Raw genomic sequence first — 17,244 nt, 5'->3', positions numbered from 1 at the left:
TTCTGTATTCTAATTCATGGTTATCTTTGTCCATTTAACAAGTTAGTTCATCTCCCTTATTCCCGGTTAGCATTATTAACTATGTTGTTATTTACTTCCACCTTATTCTCTTAATCTTTTCCTCTCAATGTTCATTACCCTCATTCCTTAACAAAGAAGAAAGTTGTGGAATCAGAGTCTGCTCCATAACCGTAACCTTCAGTTTCTCCTCTCTTGCCCATGAGTTCTTCCCTCTAATTTACCTCTTGGTAAATCCCTCTTGGCCATGTACTCTCCAGGTCCAATTTGTTTTAGCTCTCAACTATTTCATTCCTAAATCTGTCCTCTCTTGTTTGTTCCTTTCCTCTTTCCCCATTTTCTCAATTTTCCTATATTTCTACACCAAACCCTAAAGAAGAAATTGAGGTTCTAATGGCATTTGCTCCCTCCCCACCTTCATCTCTCATAAGAACTGGGAGATCAAACCATTCTTTGCTTGGCACAAGCCCTGCTACTTACTTGGTAGTTAACTTTGTGACAGGCTCTTCGTCTTCACGGCATTGCTGATTTTGAAGTCCTTATGTCTTTGGTTCCCCTCTTATCACAACAGCCCTTTCTCTTTGAGTATCTTTATCCCTAGATTCTCCTAGCCTTACTTCTGAATGGTACTCTGTTAAGGCCATGTTGTAGGCCCTTTTTAAAGGGAGTGTCAGAAGTTAGAAGCCTTCCCATTAAGATCAGGAATAAAGCAAGGATGCCCATTATCACCTCTATCATTTAATATTATTTTAGAAACACTAGCAGTAGCAATTAGAGAAGAAGAAAGAAATTGAAGGGATTAAAGTAGGCAGTGAGGAGACTAAACTATCACTCTTTGCAGATGATATGCTGATCCACTTAAAAAATCCTAGAAAATCAACTAAAAAGCTAGTGGAAATAAACCAATGCGACCAAAATTAGAAGGAAAGCAACAAACTGGGAAAACGTTTTTAGAACAAAACTCTCTGACAAAGGTTTAATTTCCCAAATATATAAGGAACAAAGTCAAATTTACAAAAAAATCAAGTCATTCCCCAATCCACAAATGGTCAAGGGACATGAATAGGCAGTTTTCACATGGTGAAATCAAAACTATCAATAATCACATGAAAAATTGTTCTAAATCCCTCCTGATTAGAGAAATGCAAATTGAAACAACTCTGAGGTACCACCTCACACCTAGCAGATATGGCAGCAAAGGAAAGTAACAAATATTGGAGGGGATGTAGCAAAATTGGGACGCTCATACACTTCTGGTGGAGTTGTGAATTGGTCCAATCATTCTAGAAGGCAATTTGAAACTATGTGCAAAGAACTTTAAAAGAATGCCTACCTTTTGACCCAGCCATACTACTGTTGGGTTAAGAAGTAATAGGGGAAAAGACTTGTTCATGGCTGCACTCTTTGTGACAAGTAACAAAAAGTTGGAAAATGAGGGGATGTCCCTCAATTGGGGAATGGCTGAACAAATTGTGGTATCTAATGGGGATGGAATGATGCTGAAAGGAATGATGAACTGGAGGAATTCCATGTGAACTGGAACAACCTCCAGGAAGTGATGCAAACCAAAAGGTACACAGAGACTGATACATTGTGGCATGGTTGAATGTAACTGACTTCTGTACTAGCAGCAATGCAATGACCCAGGACAATCCTGAGGGACTTATGAGAAAGAACTATGGGAGCAGAAATGCAGAAGAAAAACATAGGATTGATCACATGGTTCAATGGGGATGTGATTGGGGTTTTGATGTTAAAAGATCACTCTATTGCAAATATAAATAACATAGAAATAGGTTTTGAATGATGCACGTATAACCCAATGGAATTGCTTGTCAGCTTCATGAAGGGGGAGGGATGGAGGAGGGGGGCAATTAATCATGAATCACGGAACCATGGAAAAATATTCTAAAATTGAAGGGAGTGTCAGGGTCCCAGTTGGTCTTGATGGTGTTTTCTCAGGTGATTGAGGGCTGTGCTTGCTCTTCAAACATCTCTGATGGTGTCTGTCTTAGAGTGTGTATCTATTTGACATCTGCTCAGTGCCTTTTCCAGTCTGAAACCTGAACTTAGATTTCCCTGCTTACTTTAGGGCCTATACCATGCCTTTAGGAACCTCCTCAGGAAAGTATAAAGTAAATGCTCAGAAGCCTTCAGGGCAAGCATTCTGCTTATTCCTGTATCAAGGTCAGCTGTTTTTACCATCACAACCCCGAGTTGCTTTTTCAAGCTTATCTCCTTAGTTTTCAATGAATTCTGGTCTAAAAGCTCTCTGTTGGAATTGCACTTGCTTGGCCACAAGTTATTCCAGCATCTTTCCTAGTTATTTGAAAGAAATCATTTGCAGCATGCTTATGAGATTTTCAGACGGCTCTACTAAGTCTGTACCCCAAAAAGATCAAAGAAAAATGAAAATGATTTACTTGAACAAAACTGATGATAACCACCCTTTTTGTGGTGGCAACAATTTAGAAAATGAGGGGATGCCCATCAGTTTGGAAATGACTAAAGAGAAAAGGGCACTATGGAGGTGACTCCAGTTAGTCAGATGTGGGGGATCGCTCCAGCCTCTCTCCTTGAACTGCAAGGCATTTTTTCCTGTCATGCAGGCTCTTTCCACCTCCCAGGTGTAGGCTCAGGGGCCAGCAAAACCTAGGCCTCCCATTTTCTCCTGTGTCAGCCTTCTCAGAGAATCCCGCATGTGGAGAGCTCTCCCCACATAGGATTTGTGTGAGGAAGTCCCAGTTTGAAGACAGTAGAGCCCCTTCCATAACTTCCCCTTCACAACCACCCTTTAGGGGAAGTGCCCATTTTATAGAGAAGGGTCCCACAGCTGGTCGGTGTCTAACTTCAGGCCCACCATGGCACACGGCTCACCAACAGACAGGCTTTTTCCTTTGCCTTTGATGTACTCTCTTTCCTTGCAATGGCTTAGAAATGAAAAGCTGCTCAGCCCCCAAAATATACACCTTTGTACTCAGAGAAAAGGATGACCCCCAAAAGAAGGTGGAAGCTTAGGAGAGCATTCTCAGTTAGCAGGGTCTGAGGTGGCCTGCTGGTTAGACCTCTGGCCTTAGCTCAGGGACCTTGGACAGGTGCTTAACTTCTAGCCTCAGTTTACTCATTTGTAAAATAATTGTTGTGAGATTTTTGTGTTTGTTTGTCATTTCTACACTAATCCTGGTATGCATTGGAAAGCCAAGGACATGAGCAGCTAGACAGTTTCGAAGCTCAGGTTCAAGAGTGATTGATACACTCCTTAACCCATCCCTGCTCAGATGAGTAGAGTTGTGTCATTTTACTGCATTGTCGTAGTGACTCCTCTCGGCCTCTTTCCGTTAACTGCATACATTGTCTCTGAGTTCTCCACTTTGATCTATTCCCAGAATAAACCTCCTCGCTTTGTAATGCTTTGAGGCAGGACGAAAATCCATGAAGATATGTTGGTTAAACATCTGCTAGGTGCCCAGCACTTTCTAAACTCTGGGGGTGCCGATAGGAGAAGTGGGGCAGGCCCATCTGAAGAAGCTGAGGGAGAGGGAGAGACACCCTTTGGTTAATTCATGGGTCAGGTGACAACTGTAGGGCAAGCTGATAAGGACTGGTTGGTGGGCCTCCATATCATTAGAAGGAATAGAGTGTGGGGGGCAGCTGTGTGGCTTAGTGGACTGAGAGACAGGCCTACAGATGGGTTCAAATCTCGCCTCAGATGCTTCCTAGCTATGTGACTTTGGGCAAGTCACATAACCCTGACTGCCTAGCCCCTTGTCACTCTTCTGTCTTAAAATACATATATTAAAATACTAATACACAATATTGATTCTAAGGTGGAAGAGTTTTTTAATTTCTATTTTTATGTGGGATTAGAGCTCATTGACTGAAACAGCCAAGGCAGTGGGGGGGGGGGGGGGCGGTATATCCATCCAATAGTGGTGCAACTCTTCTCCATTGAGGCAGGCCTCGATTCATTCTGGGTCTGCTGAGAAGGACGTATGTACACAGAGAGCTGGAATGAGTTAGGAAAACCCTTGTGTCTCAGCCACTTGAGATGTATCTCAGAGTAAATATTGTGTGGGCAACTGGGCGGCACAGTGGATAGAGCACCAGACCCAGAGTCAGAAAGACTGATTTTCCTGAATTCAGATGTCACCTCAGACACCGGGCTAGCTGTGTGACCCTGGCCAAGTCACTTCACCCTGTCTGGCTCGGTTTCCTCACCAGTCAAATGAGGTGGAGAAGGGATAGCAAACAACTCTAGCATCTTTGCCAAGAAAACCCCAAATGGGGTCACAAAGAGTCAGACACAGCTTAGCATATTAGCCTGAATATAGTGCGATGTTTGTTTCCCCAACATGTTCCTTTGAAAGTCGCCCTCACACTATATTCCAGCACTTCCAGCTTTGAAACCATAAGTTGTGTGTTGTGCACCTCAGCATATGTTAAAAACATGGCCATCTCCTGGGGCAGATGGGAAATGCCGACCGGACGTGCGTCACATTAACCCTAAAGGCACCAGATCAGTGTTGATTAAAACTACTGGAAGTGAGAAGACTAGAAGGACCGAGATGCTTACGGTCACAGCCGACGGGCGAAAATGGACTCCTGATGTCATTTTAAGGTGTAAAACGTGACCCAAGGAAAGTGCAGGAAAAGGGATGGATGGATGAAGAACTGGTGTTAGGTCGGGTGAATGTGGCCTGAGGAGGCGCCCAGGCGCACTCTGGGTCAGAGGAAAGCTCTTACTGCGCGTGTTCGAGGGCCGCCTGACCGAAAATGTGAAGAAGAGAAGCACCTGCGGAACTGCGCACAGATCTGGGTAGTTGTTACTCCGAGAGGTTGCAGAAACTTCCAGTATAAAGTGCCTGCATTATTCATGAGTTAAGAGAAAGTTGTCATTTCAAATGGGTGTTTCCTCTTTCTGAGTTACCCTTCAAAATGCTTGGATCTTGCTATATTCGGACTGATACAGTAAATGACTGAACCACAAACATAAAATACATTTACTGATTTTTAGCTAGATTTTGTTCATGGCGAAAATGTGGAAGTACTATAAATCCCATAAAGGATCTAAGCTGCCGCCTTGTAGCAAAATGGTAGGTGAATAACTTTCCAGATAGCATATATTCTTTAAGTTTTTAAACGGTTTCAAGGAACTTGAATACATAAATAATGCTATAAATACTGGATTTGATTGCTATGGACATTTTATTTTACTTCATGTAAAGATCCTTTTTCACTTAAAATTGTATTATTTTGGCTTTCTCTGTGGGTGAGTAATGATGAAAGTGACTCCTTTCCTATCCCTTAATAGCAATGTTTCTTTTTTTTTTTTTTTTTTAAACTCTTACCTTCCATCTTAGACTCAATACTATGTATTGGTTCTAAGGCAGAAGAGCAGTAAGGGCTAGGCAATGGGGATTAAGGGACTTGCCCAGGGTCACATAGCTGGGAAGTGTCTGAGGCCAGATTTGAACCCAGGACCTCCTGTCCCTGGGCCTGGCTCTCAATCCACTGAGCCACCCAGCTGCCCCCACAATGTTTCATTTCTCCATCCCTTTCTTTTTCCATTTATTCCATGAATGTGTATAGAGTACCTGCCATGTACCAGACATTACAGTAAATACTAGATGAACAATAACAAGAACTAGGCCTCTCTTTTATAGCCATCTTTTGCAGAACACATTTTTGACCGGTTGGTCATTCCTTTTCTATCTGCTTTCATTTTGTTTGTGTAAAAAAGACTTGAAGATTTTGCAGTCCCTTAGGGGCAGTGATAGCGAGCCTGTGGCCTGTGGCACGCAGCTCTCATGGATATATACTCCTCCCTTCTCCACCACCCCATCTCCAGAGTTCATTACTAGAAAGGCAGAGGGACTAGGGTGGAGCTGCTTCACTCCCTCTCCACTGTGGCTGATGACACTTTTTCACATCCCCCACCCCTCTGCCCAGCAGCCCAATGGGAGTGCCTTTTCCCTCCCTTGTGTGTGTGGGCAGGGCACACAGCGCAGCACAATCTCTAAAAGGTTCACCATCACTGCCTTAGGATAATCATTTGTGAACATAAGACTGGGCCATTATTGGAATGCTGGCTTACAAAAATTTCTGGTTAATAGAATAATAAATTTTGTTTTGTTTTAAGAAGTATTTCAGTTGTTTGCTGTCTTTTATTTTAGGGAACCAAGGAAAGTTGTTCTTCATCGTGGCTCAACAGGCCTTGGTTTCAACATTGTAGGAGGAGAAGATGGAGAAGGAATATTTATCTCCTTTATCCTTGCTGGAGGGCCTGCTGATCTTAGTGGAGAGCTACGGAAAGGAGACCGAATCATATCGGTAGGACTTAGAAAATAAAGTTGCTCTTTTCTGGTTTTTAAGAATATTCAATGTCGTTATTAAAACATAGGGCATATGTGGGCTGAGCGAAAATTTAATGCTAAAAATGTCTTAAACAGTTCACTGAAAAGAATGATTTGTAACCATTTGGGGTTTGTTTGTTTTTGTTTTTTAACTATAACTCACATAGAATACTTTGTGGAGGGGTTGGGGATGGAAATAAACACTTATATAATACCTGCTCTGTATCAGACACTGTGCTATAAACATTTTAAAAATATGGTCTCATGTGATCCTCACAACCACCTGTGGGGTAAGCACCATTATAATCCCTATTTTGTAGTTGAGGAAACTGAGAAAGACTGTGTGCCCTGGCGCACACAGCTAGGAAGTGCATGAGGAAGGCAGAATTTGAAGTCGAGTCTTCCTGCTAGAGGTCCAGGTTCCTATGCTTCAAGGTACCCTGTCAGGGTTATATTTCACAGTTCGATGACTTCTAAAAATTGATTTTGTGTGCAGATGTTGAAAACGTGAAGAGGAGAGATTTAGAGCAATAATGACTCTTGACAAGCAAGAAACCATTGAAAGAAAAAGATAATTGGCAGGAAGTAGGGATCCAGGATGCTAGAAGTGCTTTCTGAAAATAGATGCCGATGACAGTGGTTTCATCCCCAAGCATCTAGAGCATTTGTACGTAGGGTCGTCCTTTGATTCGGGAATCCGTCAATCGGCACATGCATAAATATGTGTAAGGCTTGAACTAATACAAAATGAAATGAGCAGAACCAGGAGAACATTGTGAACGGTCACAGCCATATCGTACAGTGATCACTGTGAAGTGCTTAGCTTTACTCAGCAAAATGTGGTCCAAGACAATCTCAAAGGACTCAAGATGAAAAATGCCATCCACCTCCAGAGCGAAAACTGATGGAGTCTGAGCGCACATTGAAGCAGACTTTTTTTTGCTATATTTTCTCCTCTTCCATCTCCATTAATATCTGAGTTTTCTTCCACAACATAAACAATGTGGATATGTTTGTGGACACGATCACACAAGTTAGAATCTAGCTCAAATTGCTTACAGTCTTCGATAAGGGAGAGGGGAGGGAGGGTGAGATTGTAGAACTCAAAATTTCAGAAAACAAATATTAAAAATTGTACATGTAATTAGGAAAAAATAAAACTGTGTGTATGTGTGTGTAAGGCACTAATCTAGGCACTGGGGATAAAAAGGCAAAAGTGAAACATTGCTTTTCCTCAAGGAATTTACATTCTATTGGACAAGACAACATGTATGGTTATAAGGAAATTTTTTAAATAGGCAGAAGAAATAGAAAATCATATTGAGTGAACAGACATTAGAAGCTAGATGTATTAGGAAAGGCTTTATGTAGGAGTAAGTAATTGGAAGAGATGCATTGTGGGAAGAAGGAGGAGTAGGGCATGAAACTCCCTCAACCTCCTAATACCCTACCACAACAACCAGAAATAACTCCACAGAATCAATGATAAAAGCAGCAAAAAGAGATAGGAGTCGGGAGTAAAACTGAACAGCCAGGGATAACTAGGGAGGGAGGTTTCTGACTTCCCTGGCCTCAGTCCCACTGCTGTAGGCCCTGGAAGCAGGAACAAAGCAAAGAGAGTGCAGTGGAGTGTCTACGGCAGGCATGTAAAGACCTCCTCTGGTGGAATGGGTGGAATGAAGGCAGCTGAAGCAGGTTCCACGGAAAACTTTGGAACATGGTTAGATATCAGAGAAACTGAGGTCATCCACTGCATCCCAGGCCATCGCCAATTGTCCTGACTTGTCTCACCACTGAACTTGGTTGACTGGAAGCGAGTGTGAGGCTATTGGCATTGTGCAAACTCTGCATCACTTCAGTCCAATTCACAAGCAAGTCAAGACATCACCCAATGATGTCATTAGTCCTCTCCAGAAACAGAGGATGAATAATAGCTACCCTTCCCAGAGTGACTAGTAGTCTCTTAACTCGCCACATCCATTGGTGCCTTCTCAGTCCATGTCCTACGTCCCTCTCCTCAGCCTTTGGTATTTGTCGTTTACCATCTCTCCCGACCTCCTCACAAAAGTTCGCGACTTTTCTCTTTCCCGATTCTTTTGTTACCGTTCTGAGCGAGTCTCAGTAGATAGATAAATGTATATGCCTTGCCCACTAGCCAGGAGAATTCCTCCAGGCTCTTCTCTTTTTCCTTTACTGTATACTTTCTGTACAACGGTCTTCTTTCTTACCATCTTGCTTAAGTGACCATATCAATTCCTGTAGGTTCAATGATCATTTCTCTGCAGATTATTCACAGATCTTTCTATCCAGCCCTGAACTCTCTTCTCAGTTCCAGTCCTACATCATCTAACGTTGTCTCTGAGACATCTTGAGTTGGACATCCCGTAGTCATCTCAAATGCAGCATGTCCAAAACAAAGAAACTTCTTCCCACAGTATCCCCTGTTTCTCTGGAGGGTGCGACCATCCTCCTAGTCCCTAAGGCTCACAGTCTTAGCATCATTATTGACTCGCTCCACCTATGCCATCTGTCTCTGCACCACCTTTCATACTTGCCACTCTCTTCACTCATAACAGCCACCATGTGGATACAGGCCCTCACTTCTGCAATGACCTTCTCGTTGTTCCCCCTGTTCAGTCTGCCCTCCACCAAGGTGTCATGATTTTACTAAAGCTCGATGGTCCATGTTACTTCACCTGCCCCACTCTGGTGCCTCCTTTTTTCCTCCAGGGTTGGAGATATTCCTCTGTTTGATACTTAAAGCTCTTCCCACCTTGGTCTTTTCCTACCTCTCTAGTCCCAGTAGGGAGGGGGCTTGGGAGTATGTTGGAACAGCCAGATATGGATACTGCAGCATCAGCCAATCAAGAAGCATCTATTTAAGCTTTCTCTGTGCCAGCACTGTGCCAATCACTGTGAAATAAAGAGTGGGGTAATGGCTTGGGAGAGCACTTAGGTAGAAGGCTTGGCCATTATAATGAAGATGAAGAACAGATTTGGGAGAGTTGAGGCATAGGGAGGGGTGAAATGAGAGGAAGTTGTAATCTGATCAAGAAATTTCAGTCTTTGATTGTGGAAGTAGAGCCCTTGTGGGTGATGCCAAAATCATTGGGGAACCATCTTAGTCCTAAATGAGCTGGAACGGTGGAACTGAGAGATTAGGGCAGGAGTTTGGGGGAGATAGGAGACTGAGCCAGGTACAGACACTTAGGAGGGAGAAGGATTTGAATATATCATTCCAGCAGGATCTTGATCAGGTGATCCATTTGGAGAGAAAGAAGATGCTACTGAGTGGTCTGGACATGTTATTAGGCGCAAGGACTTTCCCTTGTTGGCCAGATGACATCTGCTGGCATTCTTGTGGAGAGGCCACGAGGATTGGGTGATGTCAGATGGATGCAGAATTAGTTGGATGACCATCCTCTGAGAAGTTGTTCATGGTTCAGTATATAGACTGTAGTTTGGTATCTCCAAGAATCTGTGCTTGGTCTACTCTGCAGCTTCACATTTTTATATTTAGGGACTTGGATAAAGGGGTCGATGGCATGGAGAGACAACAGCCTGAGAGGGAGAGTGAATGCCGTGCAAGACAGTTAAGACCCAATAACTAACTCAAGCCTTGAGCTAAATCTTGTTTAGTTCTGTCCAACTCTTCATGGGGGTCCAACATGGCCCCTTTTCGGGTTTACTGGAACAATCTGCCATTTCCTTCCCCGATTCATTTTACAGGTGTAGAAACTAAGGCAAACAGTGTCTTGCCCAGAGTCACCCAGCGAGTAAGTGTCTGAAGCCAGATTGGAACTGGGGGTGGCCTGACTCCAGGGCCAGCACTCTGTGCTCTGTTCCACAAGTGCCCTGCCCTAAATCTAGTAAGATAAATTCAGTAGGGATAAGTGTGACGGCCTGGACTTGGATACAAAGGATCAAATTCATTGTCTTTGTATCCTTGGTGCCTGGCACATAGTAGGCCCTCCGCGAATGCTTCCTGACTATTGACCTGTTTTCTGAAAGTCGTCTCTGAATGGAATCCCTGTTTGTCCTTTAGTGCCATCGTTCCAGCCTCCCCGGCTCTTCGTAGATCTGTTTTCATCCCCTTGTCTTAGAGCGTCTCTCTCTCCAAACATGGGGTCCAATGAGCCTGCCAGATCTGCCCTGGGGGGTTTTGTCCCCATCCATCACTGACCAGAGTGAAGAACCCAAATTCAGGCCCAGATCCCTGGGACGCTCCATCAGAGACCTCCACACCTGGTGATGATTGATGGCTTTGGGCCCATCTCCATCTACCTCTGACTTGTGCAAGATTATATGACAAACTTGGTCGAATGCTTTGAGCAATGTGTCTTGTCATGTGTCGTTTGATGGCATTATCCCTGTCGACCAAGACAATCTTTGCAAGAGCAAAAGCCCGCTTCAGAGGAAGCAAGACGACGGGCCTCTGTAATTGTAAAATCTTCTCGTTTGGGGGCCGGCAAGAAAAGGAAGGCGAGAAACAGAGAAGGAAGAAGATGCGAAAGAGAGATTTGTTTTCTAAAAGACTGTTTAGATCAGTGACTAGTTTAGCATGCTGACGAGACAAAACTGCAGAGGATTTGGGGCACTTGTTCTCCTAGTGTTGTAGCTTGATTGAAAGTTGAGGGATAAGGCAAGGGGGACAAACGGCATAAAGGGCAGCAACTTAGAAAGAAACGGTTTGGAGTTGAGAGCGACAGAACCACGGCGTTGCTTCACTCCCAGTTAGGACGGGTTTCCTGTGGATAATATGAAACAGCTTCTCGGCACTGGCTATTCAGAAGTACCTCTTGCTCTGATTTCTAGTGGTTACTATTATTGCCTCTCAGGTGAGATCTCTTGTTCGATTTACAGGTCAATAGTGTCGATCTCAGAACAGCCACACACGAGCAGGCGGCAGCAGCTCTGAAGAATGCCGGCCAGGCTGTCACAATCATCGCGCAGTATCGGCCTGAAGGTAAAAAACTGCCCATTTGCAAGCATAGCATTAAATAGGAATTGGCTAAGTAGAAACAAAATGATCACTTTTTGCACATATGATGATTTATTTGACACAATTTAATTGAAAAAAATGAATAAATAAATGGAGCAAAGTTGCAGGACATAAAATCTATCCACAATTTTTATCAGCATTTCTGTGTAATTCAAACAAAATGCATCGGGAAGAAATGGAAAAAACAATTCCAGTTCAGACAGAAACAGAATGTATAAAATATTCAGGCATCTCTACCAATATACATAACAGGAATAAACAATACAACTATAAAACATTTTTCAGAAATAAAGACAAACCTAAATAATTAGAATAATATTAACTTATTTGGTGTCATATCAATAATGCAATCTTAGAATTCTTTCATGGAGTTGGGAAAAAAATGAGAAAATTTATCTGGAGGCAAAAAAGAGGTTAAGAATGTCAAGGAGAACCTGGATTCAAATTTGACCTCAGACATTTCCCAGCTTTGTGACCGTGGGCAAGTCATTTAACCCCCATTGCCTACTCCTTACCACTCTTCTACCTTAGAATTGATAATTGTCAAGGAAATCAATGAGGGAAAAGAGGAGGCTTATTCATATCATATCTCAGACTCTGCCACAACACGGTAATTATCAGAACACTTAGTTTGTCCTGGTGAGATTGGTCAGTGGAACAACTTGGGCATACAAGTATAGGAGCACATGGAAGGAGTCACGTGGAGTCTGACAAGCTTGAAGACTAAAGTTACAGGACTAAAGACTTGCTATTTGACAAAAACTGCTGGGAAAACTCAAAAGCAGTCTGTTGGAAACAGAATCTAAACCAGCACCTTCTACTGCATACCACAGTAAACGCAAATTGGTACATGATGTAGCTCTAAAAAGAGATGTTGCGAGCAGATTTTGGCAACAAGGAAGGAATGCCCTCCAGACCTCTTGCTAGAGATAAGAGGGGGCAGTTTTGATCATATATAATCTTTAAATTGTTGCAGAAACAAAGCCGGTGCGGTTACTATCCTTGGGGAAACGAGTTCCTGAGAACACGCTTTGGCTACATGTTTCTCTTCTCAGGGTCTTATTTCCAGGACATACAAGGACATTCAAATGTCTCAGAGTTAAAAGCGATTTCCCAATAGGTAAATGGTCAGAGTTGGTAAATAGGTGATTCGCAAAGGAAGAAGCCCAAGCTATCAACAGCCATGTGGAGAAAAAGCTCCATGTAACTCAATGCAAATCAAAGCAGTTCTCCAATCCTGCCACATACCCACTAGATTGACTAAGATGACCAGAAAAAGGGAAATTACAAACACTGGAGGAGCTGCAAGAATGTAGACACGCCAGTTCTCAATTGTTAGAGCTGGGAACTAAGCCCTCCATCCTAGAGAACACTTGCGAACCTCGCCCAGAAAGGCACTAAATTGGGCCTCTGCTTTGACCCAGCAATCCCACTGCTGTCCCTGTACTTCAAAGAGATCAAAGATAGAGGAAAAGGACCCACATGAGGACAAAAGCCTGGAGATGCAAAAGGTTCCTACATATTGCAGAATGGTTCAACGTTGTGGAATATAATGAAATATTCATAGTCCAAACGAAATAATGAGATGGACAGCTTCAGAGGAACCTGGAAAGACTTCACTTTACCAAGGCAGAATTAAGCGAGCAGAACAGAACAGACTACAGCATAAAGGAAAGGTCCGCAAGCATTTATGAAACTGCATGCCAGTCAGTTGCTGTCCTAAAGAGGGGCAAAAACAGCTCCTACCCTCCAGGTCTCCTTATGATGGGGGAGACGGCATGTAGACAACAAATAGTCTAGGAAATGGATACAGGATAAACTGCATTTCTTAGAGAAAAGTCCCAGGAAAGACCTCCTGTAGGAGGTGGAACATGAACTGAGTCTCAAAGGAAGCCAGGAGACAGTGGAGAGGGAGCAGAGAATATTCCTCCTGGCCCAGGACTTTGGGGGATGAACAATGGAAAGGCCCATGTGGAATGTCCAGAGGGAACTAAAGTGTGTAGAGATTGGAAAGATGGGGCAAGGGTGAAGAGCTTTGAAAGCCAAACGGGGCATCTTTTAGACTAGATCCTGGAGCTTACAGGAAGCTCTCTTCTTTTTAATGATTTTGTCAACGATTTGTTCTTATTTCCCTCTTTTACTTTCCCCTCACTTCCAGAAAGAATAGAGGAAAAGAAAACCAAAGCCCTTGACCAATTAAGTGTAGTTAGGCCAAACAAATCTCCACATTGGCCAAACATGAAACCACTGGAGTTTAATGAGGAGAGGCAAGAGATGGGAAACCCATTCTCTGAGGAGATGTGTTAGGTAAGGAGTTGAGTAAGAGGTTGGATTGGTATGGGTGGGAGACTTGGGGCCAGGAGACGACACCACTCCCACCAGCCAGGAATGAAGTCATCTGGGAATGAGGTCAGGAGAACCCAAGTCATAAGAGGGAAGGAAAGCATGTAAGAAATGTGACAAAGGGAGAACCACTAGCTTGGCTTGGTTTTGTGGGTGGTGTGAGAGTTAGGACTCAAGACCACCTGAACTGTGAGCCTGGGGGACCAAGAGGTTGGGGGGGCTCCTGGAGGTGATAGGGAGTCACTGCAGTATATTGGGTGGAAGGGGGGAGTGTTTACAACAGGCCTACCTTTAGGAGCTGGGTAGAGAATGAACTGGAGGAGGGAGAGACCCGCTCTCTCCCCCAGAAGCTATCACAGTAGTCCAGGTGTGAGGTGATAGGGGCTTGCGCCAGGTTGGGGTAAGAACAGAGGAGAGAAAGGAGCATGTCTGAGAGATGACACAGAGATGGACTTGACAGACATTGGCACCAGCTTGGATCTAGGAAGGAGACAGAAGAGTTGAGGAGTAGTCCCCAGTTGTGAGCTTCTTATTAGGAACTGCAGGCTTAATTTGAAGAAAATTGGGGCGTATAGCCTAAATATGAATATGAAGTGGAGGTGAGGAATAGATGTAAAAGATCTGATCTGATAGCCAGAGGGCCTGAAGAATTATGGGCAGAAGCTGGCAGCCATGTGCAGAAGGCAGCAACAAAACACCTCCCAAAGAAAAAAGAGAGCAAGAAAGCCAAAAGGCTCCCTACCTGATAAAGAGCTAAGTGAAGGATCTACTCCATTGAAGAGAGAATTCCAGAGATCAGAAAGGAGAGAGAAGGAGTCTTTCTGAAATGAACAATGCAAAGAAATAGAAGAGGACAATGGAACGGGGAAAATGAGATCTCCACAGAACAACTAGAGGTAAGAGAGCATGCAAAAATAGAGATGCTAAAAGATCAAAATGGTGGGGACTTAATAAAAGCAGAAGAGATGAAGAAATGGTGACAAGAATATATACCCAGGAACCATCCAAAAAAAGATCTTGACATCACCAGTAACATCTGGTGTGGCTGCTGATCCAGAGCCAGAGACAGAGAATGAAGTCTGTTTATGTCCCAGCCCTAAAGAAGGAGAATACCAAAGAAGGCTCAAATTACCAAACAATTGTACTCATTTCATATGCCAGCAAGGTAGCTTAAGCTTCAGCAAGCGGGGCTTCAGCTATCTGTGAACTGCCTTGGAAGAGGTAGAGACCAAATTGCCAAGGTTCGTTAGATTAGGGAGAAAGCAAGACCATTCCAGAAAAACATATACTTCTGGTTTTCCGGGTTAAGATGGCGGCAGAGTAAGAAGCAGACCTCTCCTGACCAAAACACACAAAACTCCTCAAGGGGACATAAAAACAAGTCCAGACGAACGGAGGAACCCCACAACAGGGCACAGCGTGGAAGGTATGTGGAATTGAGGCATTTCCATGCTATAAAGGGGTGAAACAGCTCTCACTAAATCGCGGGCTGAGCAACCACCTTACCCCCACCCCCTCCACACACAACACCTATAGCACCGAAGCCAGCTAAAAAGAAATAGAGCAAGTTTAGGGCACCCATCGAGTCATTGGCAGCTCCGGGGCCTGTTCCTGAGAGCAGCAAGATTTAGGACTCCAAAAAGCTAAAGAAAACACACAAACTCTGAGCGCGGGAGCAGAACGCAGGCTCAGAGCGCAGGCGCGGGCGGAGGCGTGGGTGGAGGCACACACAGCCACGAGCTAAAGCTCTGAAACCCTGAGTGGGGAACCAGTGCAGACGGGTATACGACTGTGGAAGCAGCGCCCTGAGACTTGTAAAGAAACCTCCAGCAGAGGATCAAGCAAGAGGGCCCACCAGGGGGCTTGACCTTGGAAAAAACCAGAACTCAGACCTCAGGAGCCAAAAGACCGCGGACAGACCCTGAGCACAAGGATAAACCTGAGAAACTGCTGGGCTAACGATGGCTACCCAGTCTCAGGACACACAAAGAGGGCATGGGAGGGAGAGGGGACAAATACTATTATAAGAAGGAGAGGAAGAGAGCATTGAGGTAATAATCAAACCTTACTCTCAGAGTAATCAACCCGGAGAGGGAAGAGTAGCTATACTATCCATTGGGACATAAAACTCTTATCTAACTCTTCTGAGAAAGTTAGAAGGGATAAACCAAGGGGAGCAGGGGAGTGGGGAGGTCAAAAAAAGGGAGGGGAGAAGGGGGAGGGAATTCATAAGGCCTTTAAAAACAAAAAGAGGGGGAAAAATAAGGGAGGGGGTAGAAAGGGAAGTTAATCAAGGGAGGGGATAAGGGATAGCGGCTCAATAGCAAACCACTGGTTTAAAAGGAAAAAGTATAAGGAAAAAGGGGGTAGGAATAGGGGAGGATTCGAAAATGTCAGCAAATGCACAACTGATGATTATAACTGTGAATGTGAATGGGATGAACTCGCTCATAAAACGGAAGCAAATAGCAGAGTGGATTAGAAACCAAAATCCCACCATATGTTGTCCACAAGAAACACATATGAGGCGGGTAGACATACACAAGTTTAAGGTTCAGGGCTTGAGCAAAATCTTTTGGGCATCAAATGAGAAAAAGAAGGCAGGAGTGGCTATTATGATTTCTGACAAAGCCAAAGTAAAAATAGATAGGATTAAAAAAGACAGGGAAGGTCATTACATCCTGATTAAAGGCAGTATAAACAATGAGGAAATAACACTGCTCAATATCTATGCACCAAGTAGCATAGCATCCAGATTCATAAAGGAGAAACTGGCAGAGCTCAAGAAGGAAATAGATAGTAAAACCATACAAGTGGGAGATCTAAATATTCCTCTGTCAGATCTAGATAAATCAAATCGAAAAATAAATAAGAAAGAGGTAAGAGAGGTGAATGAAGTCCTAGAAAAATTAGATGTAATTAATATGTGGAGAAAAATAAATAGGGACAAAAAGGAATACACCTTCTTTTCAGCTGCACATGGCACATTCACAAAGATTGACCATGTTATAGGGCATAGAATCATTGCAAACAAATGCAAAAGAGCAGAAATAATAAATGTAACCTCAGATCATAATGCAATAAAAATAATAATTAGTAAGGGCACCTGGACAGGAAAATCAAAAACTAATTGGAAATTAAATAATATGATTCTCCAAAACCAATTTGTCAAAGAAGGAATCATAGAAACAATCAACAATTTCATTGAAGAAAATGACAATGATGAAACATCCTACCAAACTCTGTGGGATGCGGCCAAGGCAGTACTCAGGGGGAAATTTATATCCTTGAGTGCATATATTAACAAATTAAGGAGGGCAGAGATCAATGAATTGGGCATGCAACTCAAAAAATTAGAAAGCGAGGGGGGCAGCTGGGTAGCTCAGTGGATTGAGAGCCAGGCCTAGAGACAGGAGGTCCTAGGTTCAAATCCCGCCTCAGACACTTCCCAGCTGTGTGACCCTGGGCAAGTCACTTGATCCCCATTGCCTACCCTTACCAATCTTCCACCTATAAGTCAATACACAG

The 17,244-nt window shown here is 43.6% G+C and overlaps 1 protein-coding gene across 5 annotated transcripts in view; it reads left to right on the top strand.

The window, feature by feature from the left end:
• Nucleotides 1-17,244, top strand: part of DLG1 (discs large MAGUK scaffold protein 1) — a 267,052-nt gene that overhangs the window by 209,090 nt on the left and 40,718 nt on the right. For all 5 annotated transcript variants that reach the window (XM_044670872.1, XM_044670870.1, XM_044670871.1 and 2 more), the window contains 2 exons: nucleotides 6,192-6,348; nucleotides 11,235-11,337. In XM_044670872.1, the coding sequence (XP_044526807.1) occupies nucleotides 6,192-6,348; nucleotides 11,235-11,337 (260 nt within the window). The remainder of the gene's footprint in view (nucleotides 1-6,191; nucleotides 6,349-11,234; nucleotides 11,338-17,244) is intronic.

The sequence above is a fragment of the Gracilinanus agilis genome, chromosome 3, assembly GCF_016433145.1.
Source record: "Gracilinanus agilis isolate LMUSP501 chromosome 3, AgileGrace, whole genome shotgun sequence".
Lineage (NCBI taxonomy): Eukaryota > Metazoa > Chordata > Mammalia > Didelphimorphia > Didelphidae > Gracilinanus > Gracilinanus agilis.
Note: the sequence above shows the minus strand (reverse complement) of the source record. Positions and strands in the feature narration are given on the sequence as shown.